General features: G+C 36.8%; 1 protein-coding gene across 8 annotated transcripts in view; it reads left to right on the top strand.

Annotated features, from left to right (window-relative positions):
- The window catches only part of SHANK2 (SH3 and multiple ankyrin repeat domains 2), a 365,112-nt gene that overhangs the window by 148,871 nt on the left and 196,342 nt on the right, over positions 1 to 19,899 (top strand). For all 8 annotated transcript variants that reach the window (XM_030038580.2, XM_030038579.2, XM_030038578.2 and 5 more), the window contains one exon: positions 4,069 to 4,182. In XM_030038580.2, the coding sequence (XP_029894440.1) occupies positions 4,069 to 4,182 (114 nt within the window). The remainder of the gene's footprint in view (positions 1 to 4,068; positions 4,183 to 19,899) is intronic.

The following is a 19,899-nucleotide window of genomic DNA, read 5'->3' as shown; positions in this document are numbered from 1 at the left end:
TATATAATTTTCTTGTGTTTTTCTCTGGAATTTGGCAAAGCAGAATCTGGCTGATATTAAGTATAATACTTTAAAGACATTAAAATATAAGATCCTGATTGGCACCTGCCTATACATATTTTCCTGTTATTCAGTTGTTTGGTATTTGTCCAATCTTGATTTGCAGTTTTGTTCATGTAATGGAACATAATTCTTGTTTTAAACTATACTTTCATTGTGAAAAGATATACCGGGATTCATGATGTTGCTAGAACCTTAATTTTACCCTCATAACATCAGATTCTTGTTGTAATTCGTGTTGTGTGTAAAGAGACTGTGGCCTTCTCTTGCCATAGCAACCACATCTTTTGTTTTTACTAAAAGCAAAAGGAAAAAAAATACTTGAAATGATAACGCTTAATTATTAATTTTGGGAAAGTTATCCTTTGATTTACCATTGTTATGTCCTTCAGAAGGGAAAACGTTGATTAGAAAATCTCTTGCTGGTACCAAATTATCTATTACAACGTGTCTCTTAAGCACTACTGTGAGAGGGAAAAGACAGAAATTAAGGCCTCATTCTAAAAAAAAGCATTCATGGGTACAAAAGATAAATTATATTTTTTGATTTATCCTGTAAGTTCCTGGTTACCCTCATTGGAATACATGAAGTGTTGCCAGTTTTTATAGATATGTAGATTATTATGGCTTTGGCTCCTGCTGCAGAACTTCTTATTGATGGCACCACCTGAGATATATTAGAAAGATTATTTCAAGTTTTTTGGTAGTGCAGAGCCATCTAGATCTCATCTTCTACATTTCGAGTATTAGGCCATATGTGCTTATCCTCCATGTCACCAACAATTTGTCTCTGTCTCTGCACGTCAGCTGTATCCCTGGCTACCCCACGTTTGCCTCTTGTGTCATCTTTGCGCCTCTTACAGTTCCATCAGGCTTCCCCTTCCTTTCCTGGCACCCATAATGATGTTTTTCCTTGATCTAAGTCCAAAGGTACTGTCATTTTGGTTGTAGATGTAATCTCTAGGCAGGCTTGAACCAGAACTGTGAAGGCTGTCTGCATTCTGGCGATGCCTCATTTCCCCTTCTACCCCTTCTCCATAGACGTTAGGTCTTCAGGCAGGACTATGTGTATTTTTGCTTTGCTCTTGCTATTAGCAATTGCTAGTATTTTATAATTCATGTAATAATGATCTAAAGCAGGACTGGTTTTGCTCTGTAGTAATGACTTTTCGCCTTGCGCTCACAGATAGACTTACAGAGCAAATTTCTTTTCCCATCTTGATTTGGATGTCTTATCAGCTGCTGTTACCACAGACACATGAAATTACTTTATGGGTGTGAAATACCCAACTTCCTTCTTACAGTGCAAATGCTTTTTGGAGATGGAAATATCCATGTAATTTGGAATGTCAAAATAGCAGATCTGATGGCAGATTAATAAAATACTGAATTAGAGAAGTCTTTCTCAATCTCTAAGTAGTTTTTGTTCTCCCTATGTTGCCAGTTTGTGGAGTGAAATCAGGACTGAGATTCAGTGCTGAAAACTCTCCTCAAAAAAAAAAAAAAAAAAAAAAAAAATTACTTGCAGTAGGAATCTCCCATTGTCTCACATTTCGAAATTTCTTTTGGCTGGAGTCCTACACTCACTTTTATGATTTGAAGTTAAATCAATGTACAGTAGGATCCTACAATAATTATAATACCTGTATATGTTGTTAATTAAGTTTTCCTACTTCCTTATCTCATATATGAGAAATGCACTCTATTCTTATGTGAACAGAGGTTACATTGCTAAAAATATGTTGGAAGCTGATGAATACCCAATATATATTGGATGAATGAATAGGCTTCTGTTTTATGTAACATTGAATTATCAGATTGACTTTGCATGTTGATGTGCACAGTTTTTAAACATTTTCAAGAACAACTGGAATTTATCAATGTATTTTTCATTAAGTATGCCCCAAATTTATAGTTATTAATATTTTTACTTATGTATTATTTATTTTTTTAATACAAATAAAGCACAGGTCTGGTTTCTTCATTTTTGCTTGCATTTAAATGTAGAGGTGAAGTATTTTCTGCTTATGTTAACAATACCAAGAGGTGTTAGGTAACTAAAAGAAAAGGTGTGCTAAAAATTTCTTATTCAAGCTTCAGTGTCACTGTAGAGTTGTTGGTGTCTTCCAAGGTCAGTGCCCTCCCCCATTATCCCATAACTAGCTGGATAGGTATAGGTTTTCTCAAATATGTCAGAAAGCTGCTTGATAAATTGTGCATTTGGGACCCATCCAGGTGGAGGATTTTGCCTTAATGGATCTATTTCCTGGGGCTTAATATGTACTTATTGACAGTGATGTGTAAATACACAGTTCATGAAATCTGTATCTCTGAATTTACTACATTAGAAGGCCTAAAATTGACACATTTAAAAACATTTTCCTGTCAAATGTCTATGTTAATAGATATTCATGCTCCGTAAGTAATACCACAGATAGCTCAGGATTGCATTGATAAAAAACTAGGCAAACATTTAATTTCAAATGCGGTTTTACAGATCCTGGTGTGTCAAACGAGACTTCTTACCACCTCTTTAGTATCACCAAGGGTTTGGGGGTTTTTTTTGGCCTATCATTGGTTTGATTTTCATCTTACTATACAGTAGTACAAATCAAGTTCAAATTCAATGCCATTGAATCACAGCAGTTCCACTGATACAGAGTTCAATTGCAGTCAGGGCCAGGGACTGTGATTTTAAAGCCTGATAAGATATGGTTTAACAGCACAAAGGCTGCTTGTGTTGGAGATCATCAAAGTAGCTCTGAGCAAGTTAATATCCCTACTATACTGAAATACCCTGCAGAGATATTATCCCTGGTCTTGAAAACCATATGCATACGTTAGCAGAGAGATGTGCTTGGGCTAATTAGCCTTGATTTTCAGCAGGGCCAGTTAGCTTGGCTGGCTTAGCTAGCACACAGCTACTGGAGCTGCGCTGCTCCGACTTCCACGGGCTTGGTTTTGGTAGCTCAGGGACCTCCCCACCAAACGCTGTGTTTTGTACAGATGTACTCTGAGGACCCGTGGTGTATGACTGAGCTGCACTTTCAAACAACCTGTTTAGAAGACCTAACCGTGTTTTTGTTAATAATCTCACCTTTGTTCCAATATTAATGTATGGTATCTTTTTAATAGTACTTTTATGTTCTTTTAATATATATTAAACATACAGTGATTTGTAGGAACTTCTATAAAATTGATTTAAACATAAGACTTAGAAAGCATTTAGGATTCTTTCATTACTGTAAAGTTGCTTTCTAGTAAAAACACATCGTTGTACTGCATGCAGTCTTTTGTCACAATCCTTGTTGAGTCCTAAGATTAATATCAAGATAATTAGCACTACAGGATAAAGCTTTTTCTCCTGTTGGTAAATCATTCTCCTCCCTGTTGTCATTATCTTCTGCCGAGAAAAAAATCATTGAAATATTTCAAAAGGCATTACATTGTGTATTGCACCTATAGGATATTCAAGAGTTTGCTGTGTACTCAAACCATTAAATCATATTGCTTGACCTACATTACAAATCTCTGGAGCTACCCACTAAATAAAATAGCATGTTTCCTTAGGAAGTAGAAAACATATGAGATACCAAAATATATATTATTAAAACCCAGTTTCAGTGTGGGTTCAGTTTTACAACGGGTTCAGCACTTCAGCTTAATTTGAAGAGGCAAGACAATTTTTTTTGGTCTTAGTATGACCATGCAGTTATCCTTGTTAAAAGCAGCAATGAGAAAACTGAAAATGGAAATAATTATGTGAGGGCCAAGGAAACTTGTGAGAAAAATAAATTTGGGAAGAGGTTCCAAAGACTGATCAGGGAGGGTCACATTTAAAGGTTACTCTGTGCCCATTGCTGGGGTACCAGCATTTGAGTTATTGCACAACGTTTGCTTTTACCAACATGATATTCAGTTATTACCGACTGTGTTATGTAACTAATCTTGGTATTTACATGAGAAGAGAAAAAAAGTCTAATGCTTCCTATGTCTCTCTCTATTTAGTTTTAAGCATTGGCGAAGGTGGATTCTGGGAAGGCAGCACCCGGGGACATATTGGATGGTTTCCGGCAGAATGCGTTGAAGAAGTTCAGTGTAAACCAAATGAAAGCAAACCAGGTAATCAGATCAAGTTCCTGTTGAATCCTAACGATGACAAATGCGATGTGTCTGTCCAAGCAGAGGGGCAGCCTGGATGGTAATGTGTTATACAGCGGCGCGTTTGTGCAATACTAGAAACTGGAGCATTAAATAAAGCTGAGGTGCTGAATTAAAAAATAAAGATGGGTGTATTGATCAGATTTTACTGGATGCTATCCAAGCAAACGGTCTTTCTCGTGAGGGACTACGCTGTGAAGTACTGCGAAAGCTCTTAACACAGAACTGTATGTAGACATTTTGTAAAGCATTATGCTGTGTTTTATTTTCTTACGGTATGGGAGAATGGCTAATTAGACAATTAAATAATGGAAGAAAAACTTGTCAGTCATCTCCCAATCTGAGGTAGTCATACAATGTATTTAGCTCTTGTTCACAGCAATAAAGTTCCCTCTGCTGACCTTTTCCTAAATTTTAGAGGAGGCTTCCATTAGTGGGACGTCCCATATGCACCCTTACCGATGACAAAGGAAGTAGAATCCTCCTTTATCATACACTTGTATTACCATAAGTAAGTAAAACACAAGTGACTTTAAGCAAGGAGTCTTTACAGTTCTGGATTAATAAAAGAAACAGAAATGTACGTTGCAGCATGTTATTTTAAGAATTACCACCGTCTCATAATTTCTCTGCTTTTAACAATTAAGATACGAGGACATCCTCTCTAATTAAAAGCTCATTATAAATGAGCTCTGAGAATATAAATAATGTTCTTCAGGAGTGTATGCAGTTTTAAATTAACTATTGATGTGTTTTGGATCTCTGAGGTATTGATTAAGAACTTTTGGCATTGTGCAGACAATACACTAAAATTTATGCATCGTATCATTCATTCACAAACATTATTCTTTTATGTATGTTATTATAAACTGCACAGGTATAGTTTTCTCTTTTTATATATTCCCACTATATAAACATGATTGAATGGAATGGAATAGAATGCACTGGACAAGATAATAGTTCCAGAATAGTAAGGATTTGGAAAAATTTATAATACCTGTTAAGTATTTTAATTTCATCAGTTATAATGGAAACTGTGGTAAGATGAAATAGAGTTTAAGGGATGAGCAGAAGAGGAGGCAAAAAGTTAACTTTTGTAATATGAAAACTTCAAAAGAATGAGGGAATGAGGCATCAGGGACACTGCTCTAGATAACTAAACACTGTGTGAAAAGGTTATACCTCCTTTTCTATTTCCCTTTTGAGAGAGAAGAAGAGAAGGAGGCAAAACCAGATCTGATATTTGGAAGGAATGGATTTAGGCTCTGAGAATAGAGAGAGAATAGCTATTTAGCTCTTCAAAGGGCTTAAGAACAAATCTGAATGTAAAGATGGAGGAGTGTTAAACAAGAGGAAGATTGAGGTTGGAATTGGCAAATCTAGGAGCAGTGCAGTTCTCAAATACTAGATGTAAAAAGAGGATAACAAGTTGCAATTCTAGTGTGATTTCATTTGTTGGAAACATTATGGAAAACAAATAAATTCAGACAGTGTATCGAAATCTGAAGAAAATTCTGGGGAGGGACATTAAGTGAATTTCTAAAATATGAAAGGAGTTTTGCATCCTCTTTAGTGCTTTTGAAGAGAAGGTAACCAAACCTATTTGTCACAAATCCTTAAAGATCTTTTCAAGAAATACTGCAGGAAGTAAATTCAGTATATGACATGATTGCTTTAATATGTGACAAGATTGTTTTCAAGCAAAAATTTCTTCGATCATTCAAAAGAAAATGAAAATTAAGAAAAAATTGTCACAAGAATAGCAAAAGGATTACCAAAGCTGGAAGTGTTAAAAGAATATAAACAGAAACATTTTACAAATTTTCTGACATGAAATTATGAAAACTTATGCCATGTGTCTGGCAAAACACCAGAGCGTTACATTGTAATTTATACCTATTGCATATGATTGTCTTTCCAATTGCTTTCCTATTTGCTTGTAGTATAGCGTGAATAATAATGCTAATATAGCTAAAGACTTTAAATATACCATTCTTCTAAAAAAGACAAAAATATAATGAAATAAGCACAAAATGGGCACATTTTCTATACCTTTGAACTTGTGCACTCACATATTTTGCTGGGCTGTCTTGAAAAATGTTCTGCACCCAGAAGGCACAAATGAGGTACAGTGCTTCTCTGTGTAATGCGATAGAGGTTGGAGCTGTGAGTATGAAATATATGAAATCCACAGTATGTGCCATATTATTATTGAAATATGGTATGGACTGAAAGCAGCTGATCACTGAATTGCTCTACGCAGTTAGCTTCATTCCCTTTGCATAGGAAACAATGGAAATGAAAGAGGAGAGCTTTATAAGCAAAAATCAGGCAGTACTCCCTCTGAGTACAAATGCAAAAGTAATTTAGAAAAATGTGTTAAGCATGGTGAAATGATTAGAAATTAAATTAGGTCTACTGGGATCGCTGAAAGAACATCAGCTGAGAAACATCACAAACTTGTGCAAGTTGCAAGAATTTGCATCATGGACTTTGCAAAGCAGCAGAACTTCTTATGATAATGATTTAGAAAGTAGATCATCTTAATGTGTAGGAAATGAATCTCAAACTCAGCCTTTTTCAGACCAGCACCACAGTAACAGTTCTTTCCTATAAATGAGATTTAGGAACATTTCTTCAAACAGCTTCCCTTTGCTATTAAGTTTGAATAATTGTATTTAATAGTAGCTTGTCATTTGCACGCCATGAATGAAAGAAAGAGGAATAGTTCTTGGAAAAAACAAACCACAATTAAACACTACATGCCCAGTAAAACTGGCGGGCAGGTGTTTCGTGTCATGCTGATGTATAATCTCACTTCTAAGACAAGTTCAATTTTCAGGGAGCTTCATTGCCATCCCGACTGTTCTCTGGAAGCAGGCAGTACAGAACAGCACCTGGTTCCTGTGATCTTTTCAAAGATATCATGCTAGTTTGGCAAGTTTTGTTTTCCAAAAAAAAATCATGTTGACTGGCATTAATTCTATATCATTTCTTTAATCCTTCATTAATTGAGTCTTGTAGGAATTATTCCATTATTTTGCTAGTCTTGATGCCAGGCTTGTAGGCTTTTAATTATCCAGGTTGTCTCATTTGCCCTTTAATAGCACTGGCACAGGACCCGCTGCCTTGCAGTCTTAAGAAGTTTCCTTGACATTTTGAGATCTAATGAAAAAAGAACGACGACAAAGAAAATCATTATCAGTGGTCTGCTAAGTTCTTTTGCCTGCTTTGAAAAAATTCTTAGGCACAAAACCTTCATACCATCTCATTTTAAATAGTGTCACCTTAGTAGCCAGCTTTTAACATTGTCCTGAACTATTCTTATAGCGAAAGTATTCATTTGGATGAGATTGATACCACATCTTGCTTTTTCCCTTACAAACACAAAATACAAATGTTACATGTTTCTTCTTTCTGTGTTGAGTTTTCCTATGTTCTTCAGTAATGAACCAAATGCATTCTTAAATTTCTTTATATTCCTAAATATGTGAAAATATACTATTTTATTTTTTTTTTTGCTAAAATGTTCTGGGTATATTGAAGAAAGTTCAGTGCAGGAGAAGCTTGATTCATATAAAAATCCAAGTTAACTGAAATCTATGCATATGTGAGGCACTACCTTGGGTTAACAGACATCTTAACAGGATTTATTAGCTAAATGCTGTTGGTGCTGCAGAGAATCACAAGTCGACTTGGATCTCTGGCAGCCATAGTTTGCATCCCCTGAGGATACACTATGTGACATAGCTTTGTTTGATTTTTCTACCTGTAAAAAAAAAGCAAGGCCTTTCATTTTACCAGTTTATTCTCCCCTTAAATTTCGTTATCCTTCTTAAAATAGTACGAATTCCTACCTAATACCTTCCAATGGGAAATGAAGTACAGAAGAACCTGGCGTCCATAAAATCAGCTGCCCCACCAATGGAAGATACAGTTTTCTTTCTCCTGCTTAAGTTTAGATATTTCCATTTGCTTGTCTTCCATCACAGGGTATTTCTCTGACTTGAGAGATTTGCTGTGAAACTGCTTTCTATTAGACTTGTGATTTTATTCTCCATGTCCTTCAGAATTCAGAGATACAGATTATCTGATTGCTCATAACTGAGGTGAAGTATTAATTTTCAAGCTAGGAGTTATCTTTAACTACATTCTGTCTTTACCATTTATTATTCCTTCTTCCCTAACGTGCCTGAAGAACTCTGAGATTTTACAAATGATACTGAAATGAAGGCAGAGTCAGCATGTCTTTTAGTAATTCTTGCTGTCTTTCAACTCTTGGCCTCCTCAGTGTACCTTTCCTTGAGTTCCATGCTCATCTTTAATATTGTCTTTGGGGGTGATTTTTCATTCAGTAGCATCCTCCACGCATTTCTCTATCCTGTGGCGTTGGGGTACACCTTACTAGTAGTTGTAGTTGCCATACGAGTCCTGGGAGTTTATTTCAGACTAGATCTAATCTGGCCATGTGGCTTGAACGACCATTAGCGGTGGTTCAAGAGCTCATTTTTCCATGAAAAAATCCAATTTGCAAACTCTGAGGTCTGCTCAGTCCCGTGGGCTGCAGCAGAGTAGGCAGCACTTACAAAGCACGTCCCTGGCCCAGACTAAAATGCTAATGTAGATGCGCCCATGCTGACCTCTAGTGTCACTGGTGCTCTGAGCAGACACTACCTAGCATCTAAACTGGGATTTCTCTTTCCAAATGTCTGTAATTAAATGTTCGGTATAGCTTACTCCTGGGTTTCCAGCAATTTGAAAATATAATGACAGATTATCTACTAATAGTATAGTTCCCTTGCCCGTTTCTTTTTACATATGTAATCATAAAGAGATGCTATAAGCAGAAATTGCAGCATTCCTTATCCAACATTCCCGCGAGATTTCAGAAGTTACCAAACAAGTCAAAGTTGTGTTAATAAAATGCGTAGAGACTACTGTTTCTGAAGTATAGAATTTTCTTTATTCCTCATTCTTAGCTTTTAATACCTCGTGCATTCAATAAAACCAGATTTGTTCCTCATTTCCACCATCCCTTTTTATAATTAGCACAACACCTTCCCAGACAATCTAGTCAGCCAGGCTGCTAGAAAATGGATTTGCCTTCTTGCAAAAAAGAAAGTTGCCTTACTGTGAGTTTAGGAGCTAACATCTATACTAGTAACTGGTAGTTGTTCTGTCCTCTGCGGGCAAGTGGCTTGGCACATATTGTATCTGAAAGTTTTCTTCCCCTTACCTGCCACATCAAGGTTGCCTTCTCCATGCTGCCTTTTGGAACAGTCACCAACATTTTTTGTCCACTGAAATATATCTGGGTACTGTTTGGAAGAATAATAGTTGGCAGAAGTGGGAGTTGTGCCAGGGACCCCCTAACAGTGAAGCAGGATGGATGGTTACACGCCAGAGCACAGGTTGCAGCCTTGACTGTGTCCTCTATGGACATACGTAGGCTGCCTGAAGTTCTAAAAAACTGAATTTCCCTGGGTAGCTTATAGTTAATTTCAAACATGTGCTGTTTAACCTTTCACGAGAAGGATGGCTGCTAAAAAATTAAATTTCGGCATTCTTTTTTTCTGCCTTTTTAAGCATCTCAGGGTAGTGATGTGGTAGATATATTACAAAGCAGTGTCATTCCTGGGTGTACCCTGTGAGGCAAATGAACGCTAAAGCATACCACAGAAATTTGGCCTGTGTGTGTGTGCGCGTGCACCCCATTGCATCCCAGTGTGGAACAGAAATGTAATGTGCTGAGCTTGGGAGTCCCCATCCCCAAATCATCAAGCCCAGAGGACATGCTGGAGCATGTGTTCGCATATATGGATTTCTTTCCCGAATAGAAAAGGAAAAAATGCGCGCCCATCTCAACCTGACACGCAAGCAGAGCACAGCTTGCGTATGCATCCGAGGACTCCGATGGGGGACTTGCTGTGGACCAGACTTGTCCCTCAGCTGGCTGCACTGGGCTTGGAGCACTTGGATACAGCCATCACCATTCTTCCTGCAAGTTCAGGGCCGCCTGATTTTGGCAGTCAGGGGCTACATTTACATAGCTGGAGAGTTTAAGATGTGTTTAAAGTCTCTGATGAGGCTTTGCTCAATTTGCATCCAGATATTAGTTCTTGAGCTCATGTAAAACTGGAATTTGTGAGTTGTAGCTCTGGTCTTTCTAGAAGGACAGGAGTCTTGGTTTACCAAATTTGCTGTTTGGACATAATAGATAGCCAGAACTTAATCAGCTGTGAAAGCACTCCCTAATCACATACAATTATGCATGTAAAGGTCAGCACTGGGAGAAAAAAACAGAAAGCAAAAAAATCTTTTCATCCAGCCTCTTCCCTTCATTACCCACCTTTTATAAATGATCCAAATTAACAAAATCTTTTTTAAACAACTTTTTCCTGTTTTGTTAGGATCCGTTCTGGGTAGTTATTTAACTAGAAAGACAACTGTAAGAATAGATGGAAACATTGTAGAGATTATTAGAACTCTGAAAAATTCTCTAAACTAAATAACTTTGAAAACCGCTGGAAGGAAGAGGGTGTCAGTGAGACAGAAAGCCTGCAAATAAGAGATGCTATCTGACCAGATGAGCACCTCGAGGGTTTTGATAATAAATTTTGATAAATGCTCCTCCCACAGGATTCCACCTTGAATAGAAGGTACCCGTGCATCTGTGGCAAAATGATCGTGCAACTTAAACTGTTTGCCATGAACAGGAGCAGTTAAGGACAAAACAGTACTGCAGCTGGAAGGACTAAATGGAGACGGGACAAAAGTAATTTATATGTATAAGCAGGGAAAGACACATTTTTGTTAGGAAAGTTAATCACAAACATCCTCATGTCAGTTGTGTAAAGAGCTAAGGAGTCTGATAGCTTGGAAACGTTCTCACTCAACAGTGCAGGCAATGGCTGGACTTAATGTGGCACAGAGAATATAAACCAAATTTAAAAAAAAATTGAAAGTGCAAGATTGCCTCACATGTAAGTGGGCTTATTGTAAAAAGTGGTATTATGTGGATACAAATTCAGCCATTTGAAAATGGATAGAAAGCTCAAGAGATATAATATTATATCTTTGTAATCCCAGACAGGGTCCTAAATGTGGGACGCGCAGTCAAGCAGAGGTGTTTATTGAAGTTTATCCATGCCTGTTTGAGGAATGCTGTCCAGCTATCAAACCCTGGTACCCAGAGCTCAGACTGACAGGTCAAACACTCTTCAGTAAGTCCCCCTGCCTTGAAGGATACTGTCCAAAGCTCTGGCCTCTGTAATACTCTTTTCTGCCTTGCTTCTATATTTTGCACAACAAACCACATGGCTCATATGATTCTGAAAAGTTTCATCTTTTGAGAAGTGATTTGCTGCCACAAAATATGTTTCCCATGTACAAATTTGTAATTAAAAAAAAAATGTGAATAGATGACAAAAATCAGCACAGTGACCATCCACAAAGATACTGTGTTCTGTTTTATGGCTTAGAAAGATCAGGAATATGCTACATACCATATTTTTGCTTAAACTCCATTCTCTTCCATCAAACAGTGGAAAAATACTTTATACTGGAACAAAAAAGTCAATGCAAAGAACTAGATCTGAGGTGCTGGCAAGCCAGTCCACAAAACCTAGCTGACATAGGAGCTTGGTGCAGTAATATTCAACTAATTCTGACAACTCTCTGTAGCTGAGGATGTAAATCAACTCTACTTTTTGTCTCAAGTAATGGAAATGTAAAGAATGAACCTCAGCAAGTTTCTGCACTTTAGCTTTGCTGAGCAAAGCATTTGTGTTCTCAGTGATGATAAACAGCAGTTTGGGAAAAGACTTCTAAATGAATCATCACTCAACAATAATGCTAATTTGGAAGCAGAGGTAACTTCAGAGCTGTTTTTGTCTGCAAGCTGGCTATAGGATGGAGTCATATGCTTCCCACACAAGCCAGTAATGTGTGTTCTCTCTGACCCAGGGTGCCTTGAAAGACCTTGCATTCTTTCAGTCTTGGACTTCTGACCAAGATGGAATAGAGGTTTCTTACTATAATAGTAGTATTTGTAAGAAATGCTTTGGAAGACTGAGTCTACCAACTCATTTTGCTGGTCAGCTTCTCTCTGTCAAATTACAGTGGTTTTCCTTTGCTAATGATATGAGTTTGGTTTCAAGAAAGAGTAAAATAAAGTATTCCATGATAATAATTTCATAATTTATCCAGTTTTTGAGAACAGCGTGAAGCAAAAACATTAAAAAATTATTCAAAAGAAAGAAAATACAAGCCTAGCTCTAGAGCTTGTAAAGATTGTAAGCCTGTCTGCATCTTTATGTCTGAATAAGTAATTTTTAATTCATAATATTTTACTGTCTCGGCTCCTCAGCTGACATGCACTTCATTCCGTTCACTCTGATTTTCATGCTTGCTAAGAGCCACTTAGGAATAACTCTAATCAGCTGAAAAGGAGCCACGCAATTCTCTAAAGCATTGGAATAGGCTAAAAATAAATTGCACAGCAATATAAAGTTAAACTTACATGTTAGGAAACTCAACATTTAAAATGCACCTGGGATTGCTGATGTGTGATTTCGGACATGCAAATGTAGAGTTTTTCCTTTTCTGATTCTTTCTGCATCTTTTCCTCAAAAAAAAGAGAAAAGTCTATCAAACCATACAGGATAAAAAAGTGCAAACTCTGAGGAGTGTCTCAAAAAGGAATGGAGTTACCATTAGTGTCTTGCTTTTACTTCCAGTGATGCATTCACATTTTCTGTGCAAAATCACATTCCATCTAACGTTAAGAAGCAACTTTTAAAGCCTGAGAGCATACATAGATACCGAAAAATATCTAATGTTACAAATTACTTGAGAAGTATGAAAAAGATAAAGGTATAAAGTGAATGATTTATAAAGTGAAACAGCCTCCTGAGGAATTTAAGCCCAATTATTGGTTTAAGACAGAATACTTCGACCTGTGGCAGAATTTGAGCAGCCCTGTTATGCAATGTGCTAACAATCTAGAAGTAATACTTAATTTTTTGATTCCTAGTTGTTCTTGTGGAAACTACACATATAACACGTTTTTTTCAACCCATCAAAGTGTGGGGTCAAGTCATTTAGCATAACCTAACACTTTTTAAAACCACTTACTTAAAATGGCTGACATAAAGCAAGGCAAGTCTTAGTTCTATGCAAATTCTGAAAGTGTTGATAAGTCATCTTCTTCTTCTGTATTCTGCTGTTCTAAATGACACATTTGGGCTTTTTCCCCTCTTGCTCTTAATGGTTCAGATAAAAGGCCTGACAACAGAGGCTGAAAACTCTTTGAAACGCTCCCCAGTTACCTGAGATCAAATTCATATTAATTTAAGGAAGATGATAGAGCATCTACTTATAGTAATGGCAGTGCTGGAGGTGATCAGGAAAATGATACCTAAAGAGCAGCAGCTGTTAGATAATCCATATTCTCTTCTTAAATTATGTCACTGCTTTTTGCTTCCATACCTGCCTGCAACAAAAGAGGATGGAAAGGAGCTTTTTCCAGCTTGCTAAAAGACCCACCGATGCCTGATAGTGAGGAAAAGACTTGATAATATGCTACTAGATGACAGTAACTGATCATAGTAGAAGCAGCATGAAAACAAGCATGTTATTTTGATTCATTAAAAAACCCAATCAGTTATTACATTACATACCATTTGCCAATTTTATTCTGTAGTGCAAACCACGTAAGCGGAATACCTCCCTCGCTAGAAAGCTCTGCTAATTTTATTATCGGACTGGTATCAAAGGGAAACTCTGGGGTCTCACCTTGCCTTGTGAACTGTTAGCCCAGACTAGTGAGGTAAGGGTTTTAAAGTGTAATTTCTTCAAACGAAGATAATTTTCTCTCCGACATTTCATCTTGGGCTCAATCAACTCTAGGTAGGAAGCCCCAGACCTGACCAATGTCTCAGGTGGCCTTCGATACGGTCACAGAGCTTGCAGAGAGTTTAGAAAAACTAAAGTTTGGGGCCTCACACCCTGTCCCCCCCCCCATTTCTGTTGCTTTCCATCTCCAGGTGCCTTGTTCCGCCACTGCCTGTTTTGTGCCTGCAGGGCAGAGTCAGAAGGCACCGGGCAGCATCGCTGTGGCAGTGGTTTTAAAGGTTGTGCCTCCAGTGTTGGGCTTTGAAACTCGCTGTGCCAGGGCTGTGCTTGCTCACACTATCAATATCCCAGAGTGCATTTATTTAGCTAAGTGAAAGAACATCACATCAATATTGATAGTCTTATTTTTCAAGTCAGGAATAGGTTATTTGTCTTCAGGTAAAATAGACAAACCTGAGTAAATGTTTCTAATTCTGAACTCACAAAATGGATTGAATTTTAAATGGTAATGGAGCTTGGCTACATTGTTTATAAAAGCATGTTTGTATTTGGAACTGAGTTTGGAAATGTGGTTCTGCTTTCTGATCTGAACTGAAAGATGCCCAGTGACTTTTTTAACCCTCAATTCAGGCTACAATTCACAAATATCAAAAATGGCTGCAAAAGTCAAGATAATTTTGTGGATGATTTACAAGCAAAAAGGACTTCAGTGTATTGTTTGAGGGGTTTTTTGTAGCCAGAATTTCAATTATAATTATCCAAAAATCACAGGAAGCTATAAGGTCTTTACTTCATGCTTATAGATATGTTATACACGTATCAAGCACTAGTTTAATGTTATTCAGAGAGACGTTTAAAATAGTTACATATTTTGGCTGCTCTCCTGGAAATATTAAAAGGAATTATATTGAATTCCCTGTACAACATATTAGTAGTTTAAGGAAATTAAATAGAATGTGTCCTTGTCTCACTTATCTAAAAATTCCTTATGTTTAAAAAATTACAGTTTGTGGAGTAAAGGTTAACAACAAACCTCTAGAGGCTATAACATTACCTTTTGGCTGAATAGTTAAAATGTTGGATCATATGAGTTAAGTACTTTTACTCTGTTGGACACGTTTATGTGCAATAATACACTGCAGGAGGTGGAAAACTGAAGTTAGGTAACAAGAGTAGAAGTCTTTGCAACCACATTACAATGAAAGGTTGAGAGTATCGGTGTTTCAGTATGTGCTGGAAATGTTCACGCATGCTATGAAAGCTATGCATGGTCAAACCAAAAATGGATTGGCAAAACCAATGCAGTCAGATACCAGCAACATTGATAACAGACAGGGCTTGAAAAAAATCTTGGCAGTGGAAGGGAGGAATATATGTTGAAAAATGATCCATGCCATGAGTCTGTCTTTGCCAAAGTATATCTGCAGGAGGGAAGGGAAAGGAAGGGGTTTCATCCTTTTAGCACATCTGCACTTTGGAAGTTGTCAGTTGGAAAGTACCTAAGCACAAGAATAACCCAGTATTTCTGTAAAGTTTTAAATTAAGTTAAAGTTAGTACAGACATGCTTGCAGATGCTTTTCCATGGCTATGTAAAAGACAGAGACTTACCACTTTATCAGTTGCTAAGTGAACTAAAAAGTTTATAGTAATATCTCTGTCTTGTACAATGTTGTCTGCATAATCACATCCTTTTTGGGTGCAAATTTTGTGCAACGGTATTTTCTTTGTCAATTACAGTTTTTTTTCCCACTCCCTATTTCTGCTCTGCAGTTGTACTGGCACAAAGCTTTGTGTGGCTGCATTTTGGACTGAACGGCAAAAACATAGTGCTTTTAAAAAAAAAAAAGAAGTTATTTGTTATTTTTTAAGGCTGTCCCGTAAGCAGGTTTACTTGGAAAAATGATCAAGGATTAATGGAAAGGACAGGAGTCCCATCAATTGATACTGCATAGAACTACAGCCTGAGTCAGCTGTCCGATAATGCAGCAATTACCGAAGAGCAGGAGCTAGCAAGCACCCTCTACTTTGCAGTAATAAGCTGGTGGCAATTATAAAGCACTTAAAAACAATTAATCCTTTCCGTGATGCTTTTGTAGTATGAGTGCAGTTTACCCGATTGAACGTAGACAGCAAAGCTGCAGTGGGGAAAGATTCATATCACCTAACTATATAATTTTCTGTGGTATTAACATTTCCACCTGAGTTTGTCACCTTCAGATACCTTTCTACCATTTTAGAATGTCTGTGTGTTTCAAACATTTAGGTCACCCCATAAATTTAGGGATGCAAGCCAATCCTTTGCTGTTCAAATTTAACAAATCGAAATGAGGAACCAGGAGGAAGGACGAGAATCTTCATGATGTTATTTATTTGCCATTAGAATTAAACTCCATGATAAAAGATTTCTAAAGAAAAAATTAAGGAGAAAACCTTTTTGAATTGCAGCTACTGTTTCCATTCTAAATGTTTTGTCTCTCAGATAAGTTACAAAACTAATTTTTTTATGTTATACTAGCATTTGTTTGTCAACACTTAGAAAAGAAAAGAAACAGTTATATTTATGACTGTAAATCCCTAGAGATTATACTTTTCCTTTCACTTGCCAGGATAAAACCTATGCTTTGGTTTGGTCTCATATAAGACTTTGAAGACTCTAAAGCCTTAGTAGGCCACTGGTTGAGAGGAAAAGCATATATATACAGGAATTGTCCAAGGCACTTTCACAAAAATCACAAATCTGTCTTGCTAAGATTTTATTATCCAAAGACAGGATACAGTTACATGCAGTGAACAAAAGACTACGAGAAGAAACAATGCCAGGATTTATTTATTTTTAAGAACCAGAGGATGTTGAAAATGTAATAGAAAGAATGGTGATTTTTGCTAAGTGCTTGCCCCAGAAAACAGAAGGGCAAATTATAGGTAAGTGCACTGATTAGTGCTGCAGGAAGAGAAGCTTAGACAGATAAAATCAGAGGAGAGGTACAAGGCAAAATTGGAATAGAGATGCAATCCTTCAAATTTTTCTGTTTACTGGTAAGTACTTTTACGATCCTAGATGTAGGCTGTTCGCTGGTGATAAAATAATGCTCATAGACAGAAGGAAAATCTGGCTAAAAAGTGAACCAGTGAGTCTCGAGATAAGGAGCTCCTTTGGCTGGAAAAGGGACTTGCAGTGTTCCTCTAGTTCTTTGTTGATAACATCTCGATATCTAGTCTCATTTTAAACACTTAAAACTCTGTATCTTCAGACATTTCTCTTCAACAGTATAGATTAATTTTTAATTTATTTTTTTTAAAATGATCAAGGCTTCTGTAGCTCTGGGGCAGTTCTGGGCCATCCTCCCTCCATTCCTGTGATCACCACACAGCTCAGCTTGCTTCAGTTTCTTCTGATGAGCTTTTCTCTTTTCTTGTGAAAACAGCAGAGAACTGAGACCCCTATTTTGCTCCCATCCTCTTAACTAGCTCACGAGTGGCACTTAAACTCTGTCACGACACACCTGCGCTTTATAATTTTTCACCCATTTTGAAGTAGTTACCAAACATCCAGACATCATTATTACAGGTAAGAGGACACAAAATGGCATGTTCTTTCTATTTTTTTTCCCCTGTTTTTATTTGCTTACTCAAATAAGAAAATAAGGTGAAAAATCTTCTAGAAATGTTGCAGTACTCAAAGCTAAGTTACTGGGAGGGGTTTTGACAGGGCATGCTGTATTTGAAGGGTGCACTGCAAGGAAATTGAAATTCCTAATTGCTAATTAATTAGGAAAACAGGTAAATGAGGTGAACTTTTGTTTGTTCTTCTCTCATTCTTGCTTCATTTTTAGAAAACAAGTTTTAGGGTTGTAGTTTGTTTTTGAATGGACATTTGAAATCTTTGTATTATTCTCACTCATTTGGTTTAATTCTTTCATCATAAGTGAATGCAATTTTCATGGTGTATGCTGCTGACATGGTGAGGTATTACCTGTTTTCTGGGCAGCAGATGGACAGATGAGAGAGGAAGATTTTTATTTTCTTGCAAATATCTTGTTTAATAGGGTCAATGATACAAGTCCGTAGAAAAACAGGAAGGTGGAAATGATTGTCAGAAGGATCATGCATTCTTGCTCTGCAATTAAAAAGTAGGTAATCCCTACTTTTTGTCTTTCCTACTTTATGCCTATGAGGTAGTCTAACAGAGTGGGAAAATGCTGTTCCTGCTGAGCAGCCTAGTGCTTATTTTCTCTCTGCATCATATCTCCTGAGGATGCCTTCTATGCTGCAGTATGGAAGACGTTATTCTTAGGAATGGATGTCCTCGGGTCCCCACTCCCCCAAAACATATTGCAATATTGTTAAAAAGCACAGACGCTTGGTAGTACATGTAGACACAGTCCCAGACCTTGACACAAGGGCTAAATGACTCGAAGTAGCTTGGGGTGGGAAGTGTTTATAAGACTGATAAGTAGGGAAAAACATACACCTGGGAAGCAAAATAGCTGACATGGTTGCAAGTGCTGTTAGTTCTATATATTTCGGTGCACCACTACCTCCAGCTTTCCTTCTGTTTTGTGTGTGTATTTAACTGTGTGTTTAGTAGTGGCACTAACCAGTGAAATATGTATATTGTTTTTGTGTTAGTTTGTGCGTAAAACTCGATGTTAATTTTTCCTAAAATAATGACTGAAGTGTGTAAAGTTTCAGTAATCTTGGAAGCCGAGTTTGTGCTTAATCATGCTTTGTATGGGAAGAGAACTATCTAATGTTACTGAATTTCTTTTCCTCCTTAAACAGGAGTTGAGTTTATTAGCATACATCGTATTAGCTATCTAATAAGTGCAGGTAATACTGCTTATTTAATTAGAAGCTTCACTTCTAACAAGATGTTTTTAAATATTAATTTTGATAGATGCTTTAGGGTTCAGTTCTGAAAATATAAAATACTTAAACCTAAAAGTGAACTGTAATGACTTACATGAGCTATACCTAGTTGCTGGACTTCAGGATTCAGTGAGGTTTCACCATGTAGATAGAGTTGGAAGATTGAAATGTATTATAAATATTCTTCCTCAAAAGTAAGTCTTTATAATTTCTTGAAGTCCTAACCTTACTTTGTAGGATGTTGCAACTTGTACGTCACATTTGAAAGCTAATTGGAAGTACTTAAGTTAATGGGTTTTAAAGCATCAGCCAAACATTTAAGAAAGTTCTTGCAAAGCTGTTTTGATCAATTAGGTAAGAAATTTATCATGTATGGGATTATATATGGGATCCATATATGGGATCCTCTTAGAATCAAAAGATACTAAGAATTTTCCTTTAAAAGCAGTATCCAATTGCTTAGGTTGTACTATATGAAAACTATATTGAAGAACTAGTGTCATAAAACACAAATACTTTGGGGATTCTCCCAGTGTTTTTCAGTACAACTATAAACATGGATACATTTCAAGTTGTCAAGTTATTTGAGAGACAAACTTGAAAAAGCATCTGGTAGGTATTCTGACAAATGCTATGTAATTGTAGAAGTACATGTAGACATATTTCCTTATATTTTCACTGTTTGATCCGTGGAACCTTTTTATTCTTAAAAGTGATGTTTGTGTTCTGGCTTTTCTAGTTGTTCTGTCGAAGTTTTGTGAGCACACAAAAGCTGAATATGGAAAAGTGTAGTTTCTCTTCATCTGCTGCCACTTTTTACCTTTTTTTTTTTTTTATAGGAAATACATCTCTGGAAGGTGTGATGTGTGGATTTTATTTATTTATTTATTTATTTATTATGATCCTTTAATTGCCTTTGGGCTCAAACCTGTTGTTTCAAAAGTAAAAAAGCT

The sequence above is a fragment of the Aquila chrysaetos genome, chromosome 16 (assembly GCF_900496995.4).
Source record: "Aquila chrysaetos chrysaetos chromosome 16, bAquChr1.4, whole genome shotgun sequence".
In the NCBI taxonomy this organism is placed as follows: domain Eukaryota; kingdom Metazoa; phylum Chordata; class Aves; order Accipitriformes; family Accipitridae; genus Aquila; species Aquila chrysaetos.
Note: the sequence above shows the minus strand (reverse complement) of the source record. Positions and strands in the feature narration are given on the sequence as shown.